The 24,115-nt window shown below is 39.1% G+C and overlaps 2 protein-coding genes across 7 annotated transcripts; both read right to left on the minus strand.

The window, feature by feature from the left end:
• Positions 1-110: 110 nt before the first annotated feature.
• Positions 111-2,825, minus strand: LOC121629865 (glycolipid transfer protein-like). Its single transcript, XM_041969717.1, has 5 exons — positions 2,645-2,825; positions 2,121-2,179; positions 1,835-1,968; positions 1,570-1,720; positions 111-789 (listed from the first exon to the last, which is right to left on the minus strand). Exons 1-5 carry the CDS (start codon positions 2,745-2,747, stop codon positions 607-609), a joined length of 630 nt encoding a protein of 209 aa, XP_041825651.1. The 5' UTR covers positions 2,748-2,825; the 3' UTR covers positions 111-606.
• A 1,633-nt stretch (positions 2,826-4,458) lies between these two features.
• Positions 4,459-18,153, minus strand: git2b (G protein-coupled receptor kinase interacting ArfGAP 2b). Of its 6 annotated transcripts, none has more exons than XM_041969709.1 (21): positions 17,964-18,153; positions 17,297-17,430; positions 17,015-17,127; positions 15,398-15,503; positions 14,732-14,818; positions 14,512-14,642; positions 13,534-13,628; positions 13,405-13,450; positions 13,218-13,223; positions 13,062-13,110; positions 12,880-12,952; positions 12,678-12,775; positions 12,468-12,579; positions 11,881-12,032; positions 11,601-11,753; positions 9,560-9,769; positions 9,324-9,413; positions 8,670-8,752; positions 7,901-8,056; positions 5,242-5,305; positions 4,459-4,996 (listed from the first exon to the last, which is right to left on the minus strand). In XM_041969709.1, the coding sequence occupies exons 1-21, from the start codon at positions 18,013-18,015 to the stop codon at positions 4,787-4,789; spliced, it is 2,220 nt and encodes a 739-aa protein (XP_041825643.1). In that variant the 5' UTR covers positions 18,016-18,153; the 3' UTR covers positions 4,459-4,786. The 6 variants fall into 6 exon arrangements, with proteins under 6 accessions (XP_041825643.1, XP_041825642.1, XP_041825645.1 ...); XM_041969708.1 differs by having other exon boundaries at positions 13,062-13,113; XM_041969711.1 differs by lacking the exon at positions 13,218-13,223.
• Positions 18,154-24,115: the final 5,962 nt, after the last annotated feature.

Raw genomic sequence — 24,115 nt, forward strand, 5'->3', positions numbered from 1 at the left:
TTATTGTTCATTTTAAACATAAACCCCAAATAGGTAAAAATGTCTGTAGGGAAAAACAGAATATAGAATAGATTTTTCAAATACATAAATATGGAGCTTTATTTTTATTATTATTATATTTTTAGTTCAACCACACTAAGGCACAATGTTGTTATAATGCAAAAAAAGACTCCAGGGACTCAGTACCCATAGAAGTTGGGAATATAAGAAGTTAATAAGTATCTCTCCCATTATTGACAAGATTTACAGTCTTGTATTTCTTTCATGATGAAAATCATGTCATAAATAAAGAAGCAACACCCTGCAGTTACGTAATCCTGGCTTAGAGGGACAGCAGCTCTCTTACTGTTCACAGTCCTGTATTAACTTGGAATTAAATACAAAAACAAAGCAATTCCAGCAACCATTTTTCTTTTAAGTTAAGGCATTAGCATCATTTTAAAACCAGAAATGCAAACAAAATATTCAGGAAGGTCTAATCAAAACAATAAATACCAAACCAAGGAAGAAATAAAGGTTTTATCCAAAACCCTTTAAAAAACAGGACTTGTGCCGCACCCTAGAGGGATGATTCCTGCATCTCCGGTCCAGCTATGCCCAGTTACATCAAACTGTGTAATCCAGTTCCGCATTCAGATTTGTGTACATCTCGTAGATGGCATCTACAGTGGCGGTGTAATTTACCAGGAAATGACGCACATTTGCCAGACAGTCCTCCTCTCTCACTTCCTCTCCTTTAGAAAGAGCCTTGAGGAAGTTTGATCTGTAGGGAGCTGCGAGTAACGCTGCCTGGAGGTCAACAATGAAATGGAAAAACTTATTCAGAAGCAGGAATAAGTGGATGATCTAAAAGGTTAAAAACATTAGCTCAAAAGAAAGATATGGACATTTTCCTAAAATTCTATATATTGTCATAAGACATATTCTTCTAAAGAGGGTGTGAAAAAAAAAACATGTAAATATGTTGGCCTTCAGTCCCATCTCAAGACATTCAACTCTACTTTCATATCACAGTGTCTAGATAAGACGTATGATACATCATTATAGTACAAGTAGATGCATCCAGTCTGATCACTGCAAGGTTATCCAAGACTCTGGGAATGCAAAGATAAATAATTTTGAGCTGGTTTCTACTGGACTCTTACTCATCACCAAACCCCTATATTGCGGCGAGTCTTGCAAGTCTGTCTTTTGGTCTGATGGGATAAAACTTGGGGCTATTCTGATACACAGATATGGTGTTTGCTTGGTGAAAAAAGAATAAAGGAATTACTTAAACATGGTGGGAGAGTTTTACTGATTCAAGTGCAAAGAAACCTTGTTTGAGGTCATGAAGGGAGAAGATGATGCTGACATTTTAAAGAATAAAGTTCAGAAATCTTTGGTCAGTCTGGCTATAGGTCACTGCTGGGTCTTCAAGCAAGACAATAGCCTGAGGTATACATTAAGTTAAATCAAATGTACTTAAACCTGTTGGAGAATTTGTCTTTGTTCTTTGTAAGGTAAATATACCATAATACAGCTTCGTTTGGGTTAGAAACATCTCTTTTGTGTGTAGATTTTTCTTACATTGAAAACCTTTTGGACAATCCAGCCATGATATTTCTTCAGCGCGTGTTCATAGGCTTTGGTGACATTGACCCGAATGTGGTTGGGGTTGTTCTCATCTCTTTCTCCATCAGCCAAACTTTGCAGTAGTACCTGTATGAAACGGAGACCCCTGCAGAAAAAGCCTGGGATTTAGAAAAGTACTGCTTGCTTTATTTCAGTAACAAAAATTCAACTTACAGCATTGCCATTAACAGTTTCAGCTCAAACTGTTCAGGGTGCTCACCTCTTTAGCCACATCAGAGCTAATGTTGCTCCAACTTTAGGCCAGTCTGCTCCATAGGCTTCTCGCTCTGCCTCCAAGATGTCCTGCAAGGTGACATACTTTGCAGGATCCTTTACATAAACTGCTTTTATTTTCTGAAGAAGTAAAAAGCACATTTGTTTTGAGTTTGCATGAAGGAATTGCACCACTAACCCCCCGACTTGTATTTAAATCCATAACTGTAATATGAAAATACACCAATACTCCAGAAAATACATAGAAACACAGAAACAGAACTGTATCTCACCGTTATATTGCCATTAATGTCCGATTTGATGACAGAAAATATTTTTGATCCCAAGCAGTCTACAAGAGAAACAGACATCTGAGAGCACAGCAATAAAAAATGAATGACTTCAAGGCACACGAGCCAGCTCAAAAGGGAGAATAAGCCGGCCATTAAAAAAAATAAATAAATAAAAATGTGTGTATGTGTGGCGGGAGGGACATGCAGTCAATGCATAGTTTAAGGAAAGTCACAATGGGGTCACTGTGTGTCCCGTTCAATGTGTAAACAAAGAGTTTCTCTATAAGCAAAACCGGGCGCAGATGACTCAGAATAATCTCCGTGACCCATTAGCACCATTTCTGGTGTGTGAAATAAACCGCCCCCCCTTCTGAAAGACACGGTCACCGGGCTCAGACAAGTCATAGAATAAAGACAGGAAGCAGAACAGGTCTGCCAAGTACGAGCCATGGCAGCGGAGCGGCCCCGTCTCGTGAAGTCACCTGATGCGTGTTTTGTAGAGTTCAGGTGGAGCGAGTACTCACCAAAAAATGGAGGAAGATGAGAAACGTTTTCCAGGAACGTCTTCGTGTCAATTGACTTGTCAGGAGGAAGTTCTTTAAATTCATTATCTATTAAAAGAGACATGGTGCTGGTTTGTAAGCGCCTGCCAGACCAGCAGTCGCGAGCAGCAGCTCTCGGCTAAAACCCGGAACTGTGGTGTAGTCAGATGGGTGGGGAAGCGCCACCACCCCCCTATCACTTTCCTTCATCTCCTAACAGGTGGGAAACAATACACCGTCGTGCTAATAACGCACAACAAGGCATAAATAACACGACAAGCACGTTGAGGTATTAGTTATAGTTTATTTTCCTTTAACCTAAGGCAGGGATTGTTTTCAGCCACAGAGGCAGTGGTGAGCTATACAGTTACAAGAAATTAAATGTCAGGTTTGACACCAGGGTGGAAGAAAGGGAATAAGCGCACTTTGATTGAAACTCACCAACTACAAGCTGCATGATTGGGAGAAAACTGAGTGCATTTGTTCGGGATTACATAATCATGTTACATAAAAGGGCCAAGCAGTTACAGACTTCTTTAAAGTGTAATAAATGTGTAATGAGAGTGATTTGACACATATACGCAAAATATGTTAAACTGTACAGCAAAACTAGTTTTTCCCTTAGTGGTTGCAAACGTATTTTTAAATGTCCTCCTACAGGAAGCCTTTCCCGTGACTTGTGACAAAAAAAGAAAAAAAATCAAGCACTAATGGTGAGGTGTTATATTTTCAGTGACTGGTTTTCAAGTATTCTAAATTCACAGTTTAATTGTCATGCAATTTGTATGTAATGCCTGATTACATTTTAACTAATGTATATAATCAAGTATTTTAAAAGGATAATAATTTTCTTTCAATATATTTTTTCATTGTTTACCAGTATTATTTCAACCTGAGTATTATCAATGTAACTGCAGCTGTGCAGCAAATTCTCTTTCCACCTCTGGTTCAAACTCATCTGGCTCACAACACTGATCCACCACAGGGACACTTAGGGCACAGTTACTGTATCGTTGGCTGTAAACCACAGCAGTACGTATTTGACTACAGGGAGCATGTAAAAAAAATTACACTGGCGTGACAGCACCACAACAAATACACAGAGATCACAAGTTGCCCATAAACTACCAGTTAGGACGTCCCAAACCTGAGGACCAACATTAGCCTGCGAGAAGCATTGTGTTAAAACAAAAGCTTATGAAAATAAACACTGATATTTTTTTAGAGGTATGACATACAGTTTATAAATAGAATAGCATTTGGATTAATCTGATAAATTGCATGAATACACACATTTTACATATTTGCATAACGCTATTAGAACCAGGTTAAAGTGGATTTCACACAAGCCATTGAGGCCATCTTTGTGGGCAGCTTTGCCCACTCACACACATACATACAGTAACTAAGTGGTTGTATAATGGCTATAACATCATAACTCCAAAAACTACTGATCCTTTAACTATAGCCACAACTTTGGCGTGTGGATGAACAGAGCTGATTGAATCACTGGCTGGAATGAAATGTTCATCTTTGTTGGCCTAACATGATGCTCAACACACTAAAGCTGTTGGTATCATCATAGTTTGCTTACTAAACCGTCATGGATTTTAACCATCATCACAATGATTCAAGATTACAATACTGCTATCGCCTTTTAGAAAACATTTAAAATGGGAAATAAACCAAAGTCATTTGAGTACATAAAGTTTATCTGGTGTCTATTTAATAATGAGAAAATAAAATATGAAAAGCTCTGTGAAATTTGCTGTCTTAAGCTGTTTTTTTTTTATATATATAGACACACACTTTTGGAAATTAAGTGGTTTTAAATTTATGAGGTAAAAATAGTAACAGAATTTCTCCTTACATTTTTCAGTACATTTCTGTTCATATCTGCATGGCTTATGAGACCAAAACGCAGAAGAAAAACTTTTGATTGATCCATATTTTTTCATGGCATTTTCTTTTTTAAAGATTTTCCCACTGCCAAGGAATGTATGTGAATACTTCAACTAATTACGGTCAGGAAACAAACCTATCAAACACTCATTAAAATGCAAAAGGTTGCAGTATAATGGAGAAATTGTACACTGGATGCATAAGAAATGTCTTTGGTTTTAGTTAGTTGTTGTTTTCTTTGGTTGTCACAGTAACCAGTTGCTTGGCAGCTTTGGCAATGTCATAGGCGCACTGAATGACCTGCTGAGTGACCAGCTGGATGTCTGGTGGGCAAGGATTGTGCCCTGCAGCCTTTTGACACTCTCCATGGAGCCGGCTGGCACTGGAGGTCAGCAGATAGAGAGAACTTCGTACCGTCTCAGAGGACGGCCTCTGTCGGGAGGGGAGAGGAGAGACAATGAAGGTTTGACGAGATAGGCACAGGACAGCATCTATACGTAAACATTCATGGCAGTCTGTAGGTACAAAGGCAATGGATGTGTGTCTGTGTGAGTAAATAAAGTAATCCTTTAGATGCTAAACTTACTCATTTGGAAGAATTTTTTTTATTATTTTTGGTGGTTTTCAGAAACAACAAATCTGTTTATAATATAAAAGACAGATACTTAGGTACTTACCTTGGGAAACAGGGCGGCCATCTCTGTCACAGCCATGCAGATCTTTTCAGAGCAAGGCAGAAAGCTGTGGAAAATGAAAACAAAAGGTTTAATGAGGGGGTCAACTACTCCCTTTACTGTGTATGGAAACAGTTAAACTTAAATCTATTTAATGGTTTATTTCTAATAAAGCTGAAAAAGAATTCCATTGTATAATAGTTCCTGTGAGACCAAAAAACTGACTATTTTATTCAAATGATTTACTGTTAAATACTTCAGTCTTGTTTTTCTAATTATAGACAAGATGTCTTATACAAGCTACTTCAAGATGAACTTTTCAGCCCAGCATACCTTGATCAGTATCATTGAAGGGAATATTTACATTTGCTTAGTCAAAAAGTTTAGTCATCACATTTCCTTGACTGTGCCACAAAACATGCAGAATGGTGATGTACACAACATAGATAAAAATTAATTAACGTCAATACTGTCAACCTGACAGTTTGACAGTGACTTAAGAGACTCACCAGGGCAATAATTTGACAACATGAATGTTTGTGTTTATTAACATGGTTAGATGATGGACAAGGTAGATGTGGTGTTTGTTTCCTGTCAGCTTCATTAACACACTCCACATCTATCCCCAGATGACACATGGTTTCCAGGACACAAGGACAAACTCTGGTCTTTGGGACTTAAGTGCAGATGGTTTGAAGTGATATGACTGACTCCAACCACCTTGCAAATTAGGTGTTTACCAGCTAGTTGACTACCAGGACTACAGGACAAACATTAAAATCCAGTGACAGAGCGAGAGAGAGAGAGAGAGATATATATATATATATATATATATATATATATATATATATATATATATATACACTACCGTTCAAAAGTTTGAAGGTCACTTCCCTATTGAATCCCATGGCAAAGAGACTCCAAACTTTTGAACGGTAGTATATATTATATATATATATATACAGTCATGGACAAAATTGTTGGTACCCTTCGGTTAATGAAAGAAAATATCACAGAAATAACTTGAATTTGACAAAAGTAATAATAAATAAAAAATTCTATGAAATTTAACCAATGAAAATCAGGCACTGCTTTTCAACCATGTTTCAACAGAATTATTTAAAAAAATAAACTCATGAAACAGGCCTGGACAAAAATGATGGTACCCTTAACTTAATATTTTGTTGCACAACCTTTTGAGGCAATCACTGCAATCAAACAATTCCTGTAACTGTCAGTGAGACTTCTGCACCTCTCAGCAGGTATTTTGGTCCACTCCTCATAAGCAAACTGCTCCAGTTGTCTCAGGTTTGAAGGAAGCCTTTTCCAGACGGCATGTTTCAGCTCCTCCCAAAGATGCTCAATACGATTTAGGTCAGGGCTCATAGAAGGCCACTTTAGAATAGTCCAATGTTTCGTTCTTAGCCATTCTTGGGTGATTTTAGCTGTGTTTTGGGTCATTGTCCTGTTGCAAGACCCATAACCTGCGACTGAGACCAAGCTTTCTGACACTGGCCAGCACATTTCTCTCTAGAATCTCTTGATAGTCTTGAGATTTCATTGTGCCGGCACAGATTCAAGACACCCTGTGCCAGATGCAGCAAAGCAGCCCCAGAACATAACAGAGCCTCCTCCATGTTTCAAAGTAGGGACGGTGTTCTTTTCTTCATATGCTTCATTTTTCCATCTGTAAACATAGAGCTGATGAGCCTTGGCAAAAAGTCCCATTTTTGTCTCATCTGTCCATAGGACATTCTCCCAGAAGCTTTGTGGCTTGTCAACATGTAGTTTGGCTTTTTTATGATTTGTTTTCAACAATGGTGTCCTCCTTGGTCGTCTCCCATTAAGTCCACTTTGGCTCAAACGACGACGGATGGTGCGATCTGACACTTATGTTCCTTGAGCTTGAAGTTGACCTTTATTCTCTTTAAAAGTTTTTCTGGGCTCTTTTGTTACCGTTCGTATTATCCGTCTGTTTGATTTGTCATCAGTTTTCCTCCTGCGGCCACGTCCAGGGAGGTTGGCTACAGTCCCATGGATCTTAAATTTCTGAATAATATGTGCAACTGTAGTCACAGGAACATCAAGCTGCTTGGAGATGGTCTTATAGCCTTTACCTTTAACATGCTTGTCTATAATTTTCTTTCTAATCTCCTGAGACAACTCTTTCCTTTGCTTCCTCTGGTCCATATTGAGTGTGGTACACACCATGTCACCAAACAGCACAGTGACTACCTGTAGCTTATATATAGGCCCATTGACTGGTTACAAGATCGTAGACACCTGTAATGCTAATTAGTGGACACACCTTGGATTAACATGTCCCTTTGGTCACATTATTTTCAGTCTTTTGTAGGGGTACCATCATTTTTGTCCAGGCCTGTTTCATGAGTTTATTTTTTTTAAATAATTCTGTTGAAACATGGTTGAAAAGCAATGTCAGACTTTCATTGTTTAAATTTCATAGAATTTTTATTTATTATTACTTTTGTCAGATTCAAGTTATTTCTGTGACCATTGTGATATTTTCTTTCATTAACCGAAGGGTACCAACAATTTTGTCCATGACTGTATATATATATATATATATATATATATATATATATATATATATATATATATATATATATATATATATATATGAGAGAGAGAGAGACTGTACCTTTCATGTTTGGTCTCCTGGGCAGCTCTCAGAAGCTCCTGTATGTTCTTAGTGATTTGCTCTGTCTTACAAATGACATCCTCAGTGCACGGCAGGGTGGCGTCTTCTTCACCTTCCTCTGCGGGTTCTGCTGCTTTAGAGGTTGTGAGAGGGCTTCTACAAATGCAGCGACAACAATGTTTTCCTTACATTAATGTAGTTGTTGAAGAATTAATCCAAAACGTCAGAGCCCTAACCTAAAACCAGATCATGGATTTGGCTGAATTAAAGCATTGCTGGGTAAAATTATGGGAAAACACTTCAACCCAGCTATTACTGGTTGATAAAAGGCCCAGATTCAGCCATGTAGTTCAGCAAACTAAAGGGTAGCAAATAAAATGCTAAAACATTGTCACTGCTGTCTTCAGTGAAGCCAATATTTTTCTTTAACATTTAGCTTTCAGTTTCTGTTTCAGAATAAATGAAATCTTAATAAATATTTTGTTGTCTAATGAAGTTGAATTCAAAGCACTGGGAGGTGAACCAAGTGTTCAAAGAAATACTATGAGAAGCAACTGTTAATCATCTTTGGGGAGGCAGAGTGTGCCATTCAAACACTCCATCCTAACATGTCTTATGTTACCTGATACATGCCTTTAGATTGAAAGAAAACCTCCAGTCTGCTCAGAACATCTGATTCAATGTCAGTTTTAAAGTTAACAACAAATGTTCCTGTCAGCACCATTTTTGCACAACCAGGTACTAAACTGACAAAAACATTATTGCTTACCCAGTTTCCTCCAGTTCAGAGTGGTTGGGTGTAGTGTCATAGTCATTCTCCAGCATTGTACTCTGCCCTCCCAGACTGCAGCCCTACAGAGGAATCGGTGGGTTAGTTTCTATCAAACACTGTGTATATGATCAATACAAACATATCAGAGTCAATGTAGGCGCACTGGAATCATGCCGTTCTGAATAAAACATTTCATTTTACAGTAAATTGCAGAGGAAGAAGTAGTACATAATCAGGCCACTGTGGTGAAAGATATTTGTAGTGCAATGGATGCGATTAGTAGATGCAAAAGAAACAAAACACAAAACCTGATGGCAGCTGAGGGTTCTCTTATCAGTGTGCATCACTAATAAGCACATTGTGATGAGCCATTCTACCTTTCATGGGTATTGGACACTGTTGCAGCCTCAAACAGCTCTTGTGCAACATTTGATCATCACTTCGGATATTTATTTGAAACAAGCTGGGGTTGTTCAGATGACTGAACTGTAGCAGAGGCACTGCAGTGCATGCATGCAGACAGGTGATAATGAGAAAAAGCAGTTCAAAAACGCAGGTCAGGAGAGAAAAGACTGGGGGGGTCAAGCAGGAGGACAGTTTTCACCATCCCCTGACGCTTCATCTGAGCCGAGGGGACATTCAGTACTTAACCCTTCGAGATCTCTCATCCAACGACCAGGACAGGGGAGAGGGGAAGGTAGGGAGGGAGGAGGCAGCTGTCCCCAAAGGACCCCTACCAATCTAGAAAGGGGTCAAATCAAGTTGAGCATACTCTACTGAGGTGCAGTAAATGATTGAATGAATAAATGAATAAAAAAATGTTAAAAATCACCAGCCCCAAGCCAGGCACCATTGTTTTGAACAATCGTGGCTGTTTCTGTGCTTACATTGGTAGGGAAGGGTTGTAAAACGACTCCGTCGTCATGGCGAACTGTTTCCACTCTGTGGGAGAACTGCCTTGGAGTAGAGCCTGTCTCATACATGGACATAGCGCGACCTCCACGTGTTGGATGTCGACCAAAGGGCCCCTGGGGGTGCTGCTGTCCGCTGGGGGTTTGCCATCGCAGTGTTGTGTTTTCAGTCTGCAGGGAGCTCAGCTGTGGACAACAAAACAACTTTCAACTCAACCCAAGCTGGGGGCTGGCCTCTTCACAAAAGCTCTGCTCGACATAATAGAGCAAAATACAGATAACCCACCAGGTGAAAGGCAGTTCTGTTAGGCTGAGTTCACCTTCATCTTTGTTCTTTTTTTGGTATGCCTTCATGATTTTTCTTACAACAAAAAGAATTGTTCCCTGACAAAAGAAATGCTGACACTACATGTTGATAGAAACTCTTGAAGTACGACCCCCAGAGAATTTTCCACTAAGGTTGTTGCCCTTATTTATACTTGATGCATATAGAAACTTCAAGAACAAAAGGGCAGTGAGAAATGTCTCTTAAATGACCTTTTGGTCCTGTTGTTTATTATTTTGGCTGTCACAGTGTAAATGAACTTCAAAAGAAACCTGTTAGTTTATATTAAAACAGTCAAAGGGTTTTGCCATGATAGTGGTTAAAGCATGGAATGCTGAAAGATGAAGGTAGCAGTTATAGAATCAATAAACCAGCAGGAGGAGACAGTACAGTGTTAATAATCAGCCACAAGTAAAGAGAAAGAAACTGAAATGTGGAGATGCTGTATATTAAGCCTTCTTCTTTATTTATTTATATATTGTTACATCATCAAGTGTGTGTGCCTGGTAAAAGGTACCAGAGGGTATGCAAGCAACAAGCAATCCAATGAAGTGGATAAAGATAATTAAAGTTGTGTCTGAAAGAAAACAGAATGAAATAGCAAATAAATTATCTTGTGTCGCCACGAAAGAAAGAAAGAATTGTAATGCAGAAATATTTTCTACTAGGAAAGTATGACTAGCTGAATAATAGCAGTAGTGAAAGTCGTAAAAATAGTTAAAAAAATACAACAAGGTCTTTGTATTTTTTTAAATAACCCGTATTTTGTTGTTAGAAAGAAATGCTAAATAAAAACAGTAAAACTGTTGTGATTCCAGTGGTAATAGCTGGAAAGCACTAAGACATGACTAATTGGGAGATATGCCAGTAATAGTTGTAGACAGAATTGTCACATGCCCTCTGATGGTGGCAGGGATCTAATTCAGTGGCATTTCTGTCCTGATGAATGCTTGCATTCATAACTCCAACGATGCACCACACATTCAAGAAGCAATCACAGCTACATTTAAGTTGTTTATAAATGATAACTGTGTAGACTTGTGATAATGAATCATTATGTCCTCTGGGGTAACCACTGGTGAACTGGTCCTTCTGACGTATTTGAATATGGGTTTGGATATGTGAATTCATTGTGTTAATTTGGCTTGGTCCAGGGTTTCTCTGCTTTTCAAGGCAGCTATTGCAGTGGTTATCATAGCAACTTATCAGTGAATTCAAACTGAAACAGAAGCAGTTTTTTTTAGTCTTAAGTAAATAAGATAAGGGACTTGATCAGCATTAGTTTCCATTGCCTTCATGGTTTGGTTTTTGTCAACACAGCAGAGGAAATAATACTGTTAATAAACTATGTGAATAATATATCTATAATACAGTTTTAAGCCAGTCTTTTAGAGCTCAGCAAGCTATTAAATACATTTTAGCTAGCTAGAACATAGCTAGATGAAATTGGGATTTCAAAAACAAATTATTAGGCAGTTGTTTCAGTAATAAAACTAATGCAACATCAGAAGATATAAATGCAACACATCTAGCACACATTGATCTCTAATTACAATTATCTTAAATATCCATTTACAATCCTCTCATCAAAGTGACATATCTGACAGCATGTATGAGGCTCATTATTTCAAACCAAGAAATTCAGTAGTAAAATTCCCAATATGCCCATCAGCTACCTGTAAGTTAACTGACCTTGCTCTGCATCAAGCGCAGCTCTTCACTCAGATGACAGTTGACTTTGAGAAGCTGCTGTATTTTGGCTTCTGATGCAGTTAGGGCACTCTTCACCTCCATAAACTCCTGTACTGTGATTGGTCCATCCGACAGGTCAGAAGACTCTGAGCTCTGCAGAAAAAAAAAGAAAAACAGAAAAATAAACCGAACAGAATAAGGTTAATTTGATCAATTCTAAAAAAAAAAATGTAAAAATGAAGAGCGATGCTGACTAAAATAAGTTCCTTAAAAGATCAACCTTGGTCCTTCCATCATTGCAGCTGTCCCCACATATGGCCTCTTGTGCTGGATCTTCATCTGATGCCACACTGTCGTAATCTGGCTGGTCGTTGTCCTGGCTCTCACTGTTATGGCGACTGTCTATTCCTTGAAGGATCAGCTCTACATTCTCTGATGGCAGACCACAAGATAGAAGGATTAAAGGTCAAACAGGAGTGTTGCTACAAATCAATGTTTACATAAAAATACTGACATCTTATTGTTCTTATTTAATGCATCCAAAGTTTGGGAACATTTCTTTATATTTACCACTAACAATCTTCTTCGCAAGTAATTATGAAAAGACAAAAAAAAAAAAAAGACTGGACTAGGGTTTTCTAAAATCTAAAACCTAATGTCCTTTTAATGAAGTCGAAATTCTCCATTTTTAGTTAAATAAAACGTACTTTCTGTGCCTCATTTGCAACAACCACTCTAGGTTAGCTTGTTTATGCGATAAAGAGGACAACTTTGATTCCAGTACAAGCAAAAGAGAAATGATGTAACACAAAACTAAAACACATGAGTAAAGAAATTCAAGATGTGTTCAAATAAAACATTTTATACCTTTTGGACTCTCGCAGGAATTACCCCACTGCCGTCGCTTTGCATCGGTTAAAATATCGATAACCAGGGTGGCAAATTCGTGGGCACTAAACCTTGCCAGTTTTTGCCGACCCTGAAGAGCAAACGTATCAAAACCCAACTGATTAATTGTCAAAAATCAACTGTTTTTAAAACAAAGGAAGTTTTGATGGAGAGATACACAACAATCACCTGGTTTCTGGTAGAGGAGTACTCAGGATTAACAGGCAGAAACGGCACAACTGTGGTATCTGTCACAAGTGTGCTGTGGTTCTGAGTGGCCAACCAGACTGTTAAAGGGAGAAATATGATGTAACATTAAACAGAAATAAAAATGCAAAGCCTAGAAATGTTTATATGCAGCTTTATGACATTATTATTGTTAGATACAGACCTGCGTCTGTTTCCCTTCTGTCCACTTCATCATAAACATCCATAGCAAGTTCTTCAAACTGATGGTTACTTAACTACAAAACATAAAGCTGAATTAATTTTCAAATTTGAGAACAGATGGATAGCAAGTGAATGACAGAATACATACTTAAAGTCATAGAAAAAAAATTATAAAGGGCTCACCGACTGCAGTTTCTTCTTTGCAGCCTTTGCAAACTCTGACAAATCCAGACTGCTATGGTTGGGGGGAAAAAAAAAAAAAAAAAAAAAAGATTTTTTTTCCCTGCTTAAAAAAGTCCACGCCAGCAAGTAAGTGGCAAAAGTGACAAAGATACTTACTTATTTCTTATCCATCCAAGGTGGCACAAGAAAAAAACAGAAATGTAACAACACAGTGGATGTCTGCTTAGTTTTGCAATAACACTAATATCTCACTGACTTGGAAGAAGTCGTTTCTTTTAGCAATCTTTTCTATTCTTCTGCAACTTTTGTAATTATGACACAAAAACATGAGAAAAGTAATTACCTATCTGCCATCTGAGGAATGATGAAGTGCTGCCCATTTCTGTGATCTATAACATGAAAATAACAAAACGATTTCCATGGAGGATGTAAACCACACACCAGCTTTTCTTAATGCATCTACAGCACTTACCAGGTCTTCTACCGCAAAGGTAAAATGTTAACCTGTCAGTGAGTTCATACTGAATCTCCACTAGCCTTTCTGCCAGCTCCTGGTGACCAGCTTGTCTGCAGAGATTACACATAAAACAAACTTTCACAGATTTGTTTTTGCAATATTGCTTAAAATACCTCAGGCATTCAAATTAGCTTTTTAGTTTAAAATGCTAAATATAAAAATAAGCCTCATTGAGCCGAGTTGGTTTGACAGCTTTATTTCCATTTCCCAGAAGTCTTAAAAGGAAGTCGAAGTTGTACCAGTGTTTTATAGCTAATGCAGAGAGCACAGTGACTATTTACCACTGGTTTTACCCACAATTTGTAAACAGTAATTACTAAGCCCTAAAATTGACCTGGTCTCCAGTCCAGCTTTTTCTAAACTAGTCAAGCTGAGGATGTGATGACGCTTGGGTCTGTCTCTAGTGTTCATTGTACAGCAAAGAATGTTAAGTATTTGAGTCGTCTTGGAAATTATCCCTTTTCCTAGTTTCTAACCAAGCCATATCCAACATTTTCTCTACATGCTATTAGTAACTTTCTGTAGAAAGGGCAGCTCTGCTCCATTAACATATCTGTATATAAATAGAATACATGCATGTGTCAATCTTTAAAGGACATGTATCATTTCCTGTTCCTGTTCCTGCTGAGGTGATGCTTGCAGCTGCACTACTGTTCATACCGTTTTTATAAGTGCTGCAAGTTTGTTATGAATTTTAATGCATTACATAATCCACAAAGCTCAGACATGGGGACAGAAGATGCCTGTGAATTTGGCTAAATGTAACAAAAAATATACTTCAGTGCCTCAAAACAGGATATTTCTATTACTTTAAATTGGAATTTGTTCACATTAACATAAATGAATATGATAAATATCTGACAGACATATAATCAGGGAGAGAAAAAAAAGACATTGTCAAGTGTTAAAGTTAAAAAGTTTGCCACAGTTTACCTTGCATAATCAATAGGAGTCTTTCCACTGGAGTCCAGAGCTCCAGGATCAGCTCCATAAACTGCCAACAGCTCTGCTTGCAGCACTTGACCTGCTTTTGCTGCTATGTGCAGTGGTGTGTTTCCTTTCTCCTGGTATCCAAATAACAAGATGTTTCAGTTTTAACATTACAAGAACTTAAAACAAGGTTAAAATTATGTTTTGCTCCAAAAAGACTCACAGGATGGAAGAAGTTGGCCTGTGCTCCTAAAGACAGGAGTCTGAGGCAGGTCTCCAGGTTCCCTGTCCGAACACTGGAATGAAGTTGCTAAAAGAAAATCAAAAAGGTATTTTAGTTTTTTGGGATTTGAATTCAAATGTGAGGTCCACACTTCCAGAGTTGGCTTTATGATATACACTTACCCAGAACTGTGACATTATGTATATGAACTGAGTTTGCATGCTTTTAAATGTCCAATAGTTTCATATAATGAACACAGAATTTAGAGAATCCAAGATGTTAAATCACTGCAGGCCTCAAAGAGAGGCAACAAAGAGAGCGCAAGCATGACCAATATGACTGCAGTGTCACAGGAATAATGTTAGCCATCAATCTATAAACAGGGGAAAAACATTCATGACATTTACAGGAAATTGATAGATATGAAGGTTTTAAAAAAGAAAAGAAACTGCAGTGTTCTGTCAAAACCAAACTTTTTGTCTCATGACACCATTACTTTCTGTTTATTATCCACAGCTGCTTTTTTCCAAAAATGTATTTTAATGAATTAAATTAAAATGTAAAATACTTTATTAAGCCCAGAGGGAAATTGTAATGAGATGTTATTTCTACAACTAATAATTTAAATGCTCAATTTACATAAAAACAAACACCACAACTTCCCACCTTGCTGAGGTCTTTCGCGGTTACACTATCATCCTCCCGACAGGGCATCCGATGGACATACGCCAACATCTGATACTTTGCCTTGATGAATTCTGTCTTGCTGGGACTGAAAACAACAAAGGTGTCACATTTAAAACCAAGGACAAAAATAACTACAACACTATTTCTATTTTCAGGTGCTTATTCTGCCATAAAATTTGATATTTGTGATTCAAATAAATAGTATTGTCTAAACAACCTTCACTGAATTTGTGAAACTTTTGTGGGAGTGTAATTTGTCCACTACACAATACACCATATCATAATACCACAAAGCTGAATGTTTGACACTTTTGTCAACAACCCAAATGGACATTTGCAGTTTTTAAATCGACCCATAAAACCGTGTAAATCCTTCACTGTCTCAATACAAGCGTTATTTGTGGTTTATTTCACACAACTAGCAAGAAGGCTATTTAAAAAAACCTTTAATTGTCCGATGTTAGATTCCTTCCTTGTTTTGTTATTGAAGCAGTTGTAATGTTTACATTTGTGCCATAAGCAACACTCATCCCAGCAAATTTAAAAAAAACTTCCTCCAGGAACTAATTTTAGTCTTGGTTCCTCCAATTGAAATGAATGCTTAGTTCTTAAGTTGCTTAAAAGGTTGTCAATTCTCTGGGACGTTCCTGCAGTTCCTGTTGTGTTAAATCTCAATGTATCAGCTCTGCTATAGCTTATATTATATTATATTATATTATATTATATTATATTATATTATATTATATTATGGATGTTCAGGGAATCAGTGATAGTCATGATGTAATTATAAAACAATTATAGATGCATCTTTTTTTCTCTGTGTGATTACTTGATAACTTTCCAAGTGGAAACGTCTAACATTGTTTTTCATATTTGTCGTGATAAACAATGACGAAGAAAACTCTACCACATCTGAGCAAAACACTGAGCTGCAGCAAATGTATTGGTTATGTTTACCCATTATGCCCTCTAATGAACCCACAATGTCTTTATGTTGTAGTTTGCTTCCTGTGTTTGGTTCATTTGAAGTGAACCAAGAGCTGTGTTAGTAGGCGGACCAGAGTTTGATTCTATGATTCGCATCAGAGTTTGTTTGCGCATTCATACCTCCCCAAACAAGCTGGATGTTCCTAAGCAAATAAAGCCACCCATAGAAGAAGCCACACACTAGCTTTTAATGCAGAAAAGTGCCAGTTGAATTTCAGCTCAGTCATCATGTTTATTGTACGCCATAAACTGTCAGTGTGCCGCACTTACACAATTTCAAGTTTCCCCTTTTAGAATTCTCAACATTATGTTAACAGTTTAAAAATGCATTTGTACATTGATTCTGAATCTCTGCACTGCAGATTTAGTTTTAGATTTACATGTCAAGTGACTGAGTAAAATGTCTGATCTTGCTGAGACTGAACCAAAATGAGTCATGGTTATGGTACAGAGCCTTAAATAGACATGTTCACTGACCTTAACAAGAAAAATCAATGTTGTCAACCGAGTTTTATACAAAGTGCAAGCAAGCATACTGAAATCAGCAGTGACATATAAAAATCCTTAAAAAATAAATAAATAAATATATAAACATATATAACAACTTACTGAACTCTGTCCTGTGGGTTGGCTTTGCGTTTCCCACTCACTGAAGAGGAAGGATCCAGAAGACTATGTTCCCAAATGGAATTTGCTCCATTACCATACAATGTTTGGACCATCTAGAACAAGAAACCACATGTAAAGCTCAAATAGTTAAAATACATTTACACATTGTACCTTGATGTCTGTGTAGTCTCTGGGTTATACTAGTAAAATATGAGATTTTTTTAACGGATTCCAATCATTTGCATGTGGATAAATGGTTTGTGGAGGTTGTGTTTACCCCACCTGGAGCTGAGACGGTGGCCATGGAGAATGAGTCAGATGTCGGACTTGAGAGCTGTGTCGCCCAAGACCTCGATGGATGCTGCAGCACTCATCGCAGATCAACACACCCCTGTTAACAGAGGCCCAGCGTGGCTCTGAAACGCAAATGCAATGTTAGTTATACTGTCAGCTTTGCATATATGTAAACACATCATAAAATTCAATCGTTTATCTACTCCAGCCAGACGAAAATATTTGCTCACAGGTTACATGCTTCTCTGTGTGTTCAACTTCCCGCAATCATAAATTAAACAAACATTATGCAACGTTATTTATCAGTAAGGTAATAAGAATAAGTAATCTTAATCATAATCCTGCGAGCTAGCAAATTTATCTAATTATGCTAAATAGACGTAGCTGTATAACCCTCATTTGATTTAAGCAAATAGTTTCTGAATTGGATGAGTTAATGTAACCATAGAGATACGACTTAATTTAATTGAATTTGTTTCTACAAGCATAACATGGACAGCTCTAACAATTACGTATATCGCTTACTGCTAATGAGTTGTTAACGTTGGTTAATGTTATCTAGGTTAGCTAACCGGACATAGCAATAAGTTGTGTAGTATAGGCTAGCTAGTTAGCTAGGTAGCTAACGTTAACGTTAGCTTGCTTGGCATCGTACCCGGAGCGCTGCAATCAGCGCAGACCTCTCTGCTTCGCACTCGCTTTGACATCCTTCGATTGAAATCCTCAGGATCCGGCAATACTTTTAAAGATATATTACAATACAGACACACAAAAACCAGACAGAGTAGTCTGTCTCGGTAGATTGTATTAGCACTTCTACCAGGCGAAGGAACTGTCTGTCTGCCCTCCCCTCCTACTGTTGAACAAAGCAATGTCTCATTCCAATATTCACTTTACCTTATCGGCGCTCCCTTGTCCGCTTCCTCCCTTGTTTCCTTCGACATCTATTTTCTGCCAATCCACAAGTTCAAATAAAAAATATATGAAAATAGTTAAAAGTTAAGTTAAATTATGAAGATCTGTAGCTATTTGTATATAATTAAATGAAAACGCCCCACTTGCTGGAGAAAGGAAATTATAGTTTTTTTTAACCTCACTATTTTAATCTGGCAACTGAGACCTCCACAAAAATAAGAGACCATTTTAATCCAAATTTCAATAAAGTCCATCAGATTTACAGTCGTAGTAAATTATTTCATGAAAATTACTTTGCTCATTGGGTAACTATTGCCTACAATTGATACAAGAAGTCTACACACTTCTGTCAAAATATCAGGTTATTGTGATGTTAAAAGTGAATGCAATCCCATTTAAAAAAAACTGTTGGGGGGAAAAAACTTTCTAAAAAATGAAATGTACCAGGCCTGACCAGCATTCTCCCCCACTATCTGAGCCAGCAACCAGGTGGTGATTCATTGACAGCCCCGCCCCTTTCTTTACCCGAGTGTCCAAGACATGCATTGAGGGATGCCGTCAAACTGAAAGGAGTCCTATTGGGCATTTTTGGCCTGTGGGACTCAGGAGGCAGCTAATGGGTATCGGCAGGCTAAGAGGAAGACAGCTTCAGCAGTCGCTGAGGCAAAAACTTGGTCATGGGAGGATTTTGGAGAGGCCATAGACAATGGCTTGCAGACAGCTTCGAGTAGATTCTGGTCCACCATCCAGTGGCTCAGGAGGGGGAAGCAGAGCTCAGTCTGGACATTGTGGGTTGGTGGAGGAAGTACTTCAATGACCTCCTCAATCCCATGACACATCTTCCACTGAAGAAGCGTCAGGGGACCCTGGCATGGGCTCTCCTATCTCTGAGTCTGAGGGCACAGAGGTGGTTAAAAAGCTCCTCAGTGGCAGGGTCCCGGGGGTGGATGAGATCCACCTGGAGTTTCTTAAGGCTCTAGATGCTGTAGGACTGTTTTTGTTGACATGCCTCTGCAGCATTGCATGGACATCAGGGAAAGTTCCCATGGACTGGCAGACTGGGGTGGTGGTTCCCCTCTTCAAAAAGGGGGATCGGAGGGTGTGCTCCATCTACAGGAGGAACACATTTCTCAACCTCCCTGGTAAGGTCTATTCAGGGGTCCTGGAGAGGAGGGTCTGTTTGATAGTTGAACCTTGGATTGAAAAGGAGCAGTGTGGTTTTTGTCCCAGTTGTGAAACAGTGGACCAGCTCTATACCCTCTTCAGGGTGTTGGAGGGGTCATGGGAATTTGCTCAACCAATCTACATGTGCTTTGTGGACTTGGAGAAGCCGTTCGACCATGTCCCCCAGGGACTCCTGTGGGGGGTGCTCCAGGAGTATGGAGTGCCGGACCCCCTTGTACAAGCTGTCTGGTCCCTGAATGACTGGTGCCAGAGCTTGATCCAGTAAATCAGATTTGCTTCCAGTGAGGGTTGGACCCTGCCAAGGCTGCTCTTTGTCTCCGATTCTGTTAAAAATTTTTATGGACAGAATTCCTAGGTTCAGCCGAGGTGTTGAGGGTATCTGGTATGGTTGCCTCAGGATTGGGTCTCTGCTTGTTGCAGATGATGTGGTTCTGTTGGCTTCATTGGGCTGTGATTTTTAGCTTTTGTTAGAGCGATTCACAGCCGAGTGTGAAGTGGCGGGGATGAGAATCAGCACCTCCAAATCCAAAACCATGGTTCTTAGCTGGAAAAGGGTGGAGTGCAGGTCGGGAATGAGGTCCAGCCCTAAGTGGAGAATTTTATGTATCTAAGGGTCTTGTTCACAAGTGAGAGAAGGATGGAGTGGGAGATCAACAGGTGTATCGATGCAGAGTTTACAGTGATGCAGACTCTGCATCGGTCTGTCATAGTGAAGGAGGAGCTGAGCCAAAAGGCAAAGCTCTTGATCTACATTCCTACTCTCACCTATGGTCACGAGCTGTAGGAAGTGACCGAAAAAACGAGATCGCAAATACAAGTGGCCAAAGTTAGTTCTCTCTGCAGGGTGGCCGGGCTCTCCCTTAGAGACAGGGTGAGAAGCCTGGTTATCCAGGAGCGGCTCAGAGTAGAGTCACTGCTCCTCCACATCGAAAGGAGCCAGATGAAGTGGCATTTGGTCAGAATGCATCCCTGGTGAGGTGTACCAGGCACGTCCCACGTGGAGGAGACCCAAGGGATGACCCAGGACATGTTGGATGGACTACATCTCTTGGCTGGCCTGGGATCCACCCGGATGAGCTGGCAAATGTGGCTGGGGAGAGGGAAGTCTGGGTTTCCCTGTTTAGGCAGCTGCCCCTGCGACCCGATTCCAGATAAGCGGTAGAAAAAGGATGGATGGAAGGAAAGTTCAGCCATCTTTGTAAGATATTCCTGACATTTAATCAGTAAAATATAGTAAATGGCTATAGCAAAAGGCATGGTCGCAGACAAAGGATGAAAGGGATATCATTGTTGAAATTCCATAAAGGAACATTTGGTGAAAAATAAAAAAAATAAAAAATAAAAAAAAAGCATCACCTAAAAACACTATACCTACAGTGTAACATAGTAGTGGAAGTATCATGCTTGGGGGTTGCTTTTCTTCATTTGGAACTGGAGCTTCAATCAAGGTTGAGGGAATCATGAACAGTTCAAAATACCAGTCACTTTAGGTCCAAAGCCTTCAGCTGAAATGATCATAAGCATAGAGCCAATCCATTGCTGGCGATGTATTCAAAATAGAGATGTGACGTTCATGAGAGAATCAATTGTTTTGAACAGCTCTTTTAAATGAACAGTGGGAACCAAGTCACAGCTGTGAGCCATTCATTTCTGAGCCATTCTGTTTATTTACAAATTTTCCACCTTGCCTTCACGTGTCACGTGTGTGCAATCATATGATTCTGATGTCCAACATGCTCCATTCACAGAAAATGTTGTTTGGAAACAAATACTGTGAGATTTATCCAAAATGTTTACAAAAATTTCCACTGGTGTCACTCAAGTCTTTTTATTTTATTTTTTTTCATATATATATATATACACACACGCATATATACATATATATATATATATATATATATATATATTGCAAGGACCCCTCTCGGAGACAAGAGATAGTTTAACATGCTTTATTCGACATATACAAACAGAAGGAGTTGTCTTACTGCCTTTAGCGAAGCAGTAGACAAAATTCAAAAACCGCAGAACCGGGAAGAGTGAAAGGAAGAGTCCAAGTTTGCGCAAACGAGGTCCGACAAGGAGTGAACTTGGTGCTGGGGTTTATATAGCAGGGTGAGTTAATAGGACACAGGTGTGGGTAATATAAATCTGGGGAGTGACTGGAACAGGTTTAAATGATCTGCAATCTGTAGAGTGCAAAGGGTGTTGTAGACCCAACTAAATCTGGTGTGGATGTAACAATATAACATATATATATCTTTATTTGCTATTTTCATATACTGAATTTTTTTTCTTTACTAAAAATGAAAATTGTTTGACATGGACGTTAATTTTAACCTTTTCATTGAGCTACAACGCTTTTTGGTGAGGGAAATCCAAAATAGTGATCTCAATGTCAAAGCATGGAGATGTAGAGCCACCTTATGGACTGATTACAATGAAAACCAAAGTCAAATGAAATTAAATCAATGATTCTATTTAAAATCTTACCTTATATAACTGTTACAAGTTACAATTTTCTTGATAAAAATAGTTACCCCTGACTGAATTCTAAATAAATAAATGAATAACTAAGAACGAGCCATTCTCAAACGGCTCTTTGAAAGGAACAGGTCCTTAAGATGTGGTTTACTAATAAAATAGAATTACCCTGATGGGGAAAACACTTTAATTCTTGTTATTTTACCAGGAGGGCAGTGAGTGCCTGGGTGTCAATATTTGGTCCCTTTGGGCTTCACACAGACTATGAAATTTGCAATACTAATATTTTATGTTTTTTTTTTTTGTGATAATTTATGTTTAATTTTTAGCTGTCATTATTTCTTTATTTTTGTTTTTATTATTTCTGTCTTTTATGGTCCATTTTGATAGTTTTGTAATTATATGAAAATTTTCCTCTACATTTTATGTCTTATTTTTGTTCCTTTGTATCTGTACTTGATCATACACTGCTCAAAAAAATAAAGGGAACACTTAAACAACACAATGTAACTCCAAGTCAGTCACACTTCTGTGAAATCAAACTGTCCACTTAGGAAACAACACCGATTGACAATCAATTTCACATGCTGTTGTGCAAATGGAATAAACAACAGGTGGAAATTATAGGCAATTAGCAAGACACCCCCAAAAAAGGAGAGGTTCTGCAGGTGATGACCACAGGCCACTTCTCAGTTCCTATGCTTTCCGGTTGATGTTTGGTCACTTTTGAAAGCTGGCGGTGCTTTCACTCTAGTGGTAGCGTGAGAAGGAGTCTACAACCCACACAAGTAGCTCAGGTAGTGCAGCTCATCCAGGATAGCACATCAATGTGAGCTGTGGCAAGAAGGTTTGCTGTGTCTGTCAGCATAATGTCCAGAGCATGGAGGAGCTACCAGGAGACAGGCCAGTCCATCAGGAGACGTGGAGGAGGCCGTAGGAGGGCAACAACCCAGCAGCAGGACCACTAGCTCCGCCTTTGTGCAAGGAGGAACAGGAGGAGTACTGCCAGAACCCTGCAAAATGACCTCCAGCAGGCCATAAATGTGCATGTGTCTGCTTAAACGGTCAGAAACAGACTCCATGAGGGTGGTATGAGGGCCCAATGTCCACAACTGGGGGTTGTGATTATAGCCCAACATCATGGAGGTTTGGTATTTGCCAGAGAACACCAAGATTGGCACATTTGCCACTGGCGTCCTGTGCTCTTCACAGATGAAAGCAGGTTCACACATAGCACATGTGACAGACGTGACAGAGTCTGGAGATGCCATGGAGAATGTGCTGCCTGCAACATCCTCCAACATGACCGGTTTGGTAGTGGGTCAATAATGGTGTGGAGTGGCATTTCTTTGGGGGACCGCACAGCCCTCCATGTGCTCGCCAGAGGTAGCCTGACTGCCACTAAGTCACGAGACGAGATCTTCAGACCCCTTGTGAGACTATTTGCTGGTGCGGTTGGCCCTGGGTTCCTCCTAATGCAAGACAATGCTAGACCTCATGTGGCTGGAGTGTGTCAGAAAGTTCCTGCAAGACGAAGGCATTGATGCTATGGACTGCCCCGCCCGTTCCCCAGACCTGAATCCAACTGAACACATCTGGGACATCATGTCTCACTCCATCCACCAACGCCATGTTGCACCACAGATTGTCCAGGAGTTGGTGGATGCTTTAGTCCAGGTCTGGGAGGAGATCCCTCAGGAAACCATCCAGCACCTCATCAGGAGCATGCCCAGGCGTTGTAGGGAGGTCATAAAGGCACATGGAGGCCACACACACTACTGAGCCTCATTTTGATTTGTTTTAAGGACATTACATCAAAGTTGGATCAGCCTGTAGTGTGTTTTTCCACTTTAATTTTGAGTCTGACTCCAAATCCAGACCTCCATGGGTTAATAAATTTGATTTCTGTTGATAATTTTTTTGTGATTTTTGTTGTCAGCACATTCAACTATGTGAAGAACAAAGTGTTTAATAAGAATATTTCATTCATTCAGAGCTAGGGTGTGTTATTTTAGTGTTCCCTTTATTTTTTCAAGTAGTATATTTTAATTTCCTAAAGTTAAAGGAAATGTGACAAGAAATTTTCTAAGCTGACAAAATATGTCTAATACTTGTGGTGTGTGTGTGCGTTGGGGGGTGTTGGCGATTGTCCAAGCAAATTGTAGCTTTTGCGTGTATCGGCGTTGGCGTTAATATGTCGCTGTGACTTTAAAGGGGTGGTGGTTC

This window comes from Melanotaenia boesemani, chromosome 19 (assembly GCF_017639745.1).
Source record: "Melanotaenia boesemani isolate fMelBoe1 chromosome 19, fMelBoe1.pri, whole genome shotgun sequence".
NCBI lineage: Eukaryota > Metazoa > Chordata > Actinopteri > Atheriniformes > Melanotaeniidae > Melanotaenia > Melanotaenia boesemani.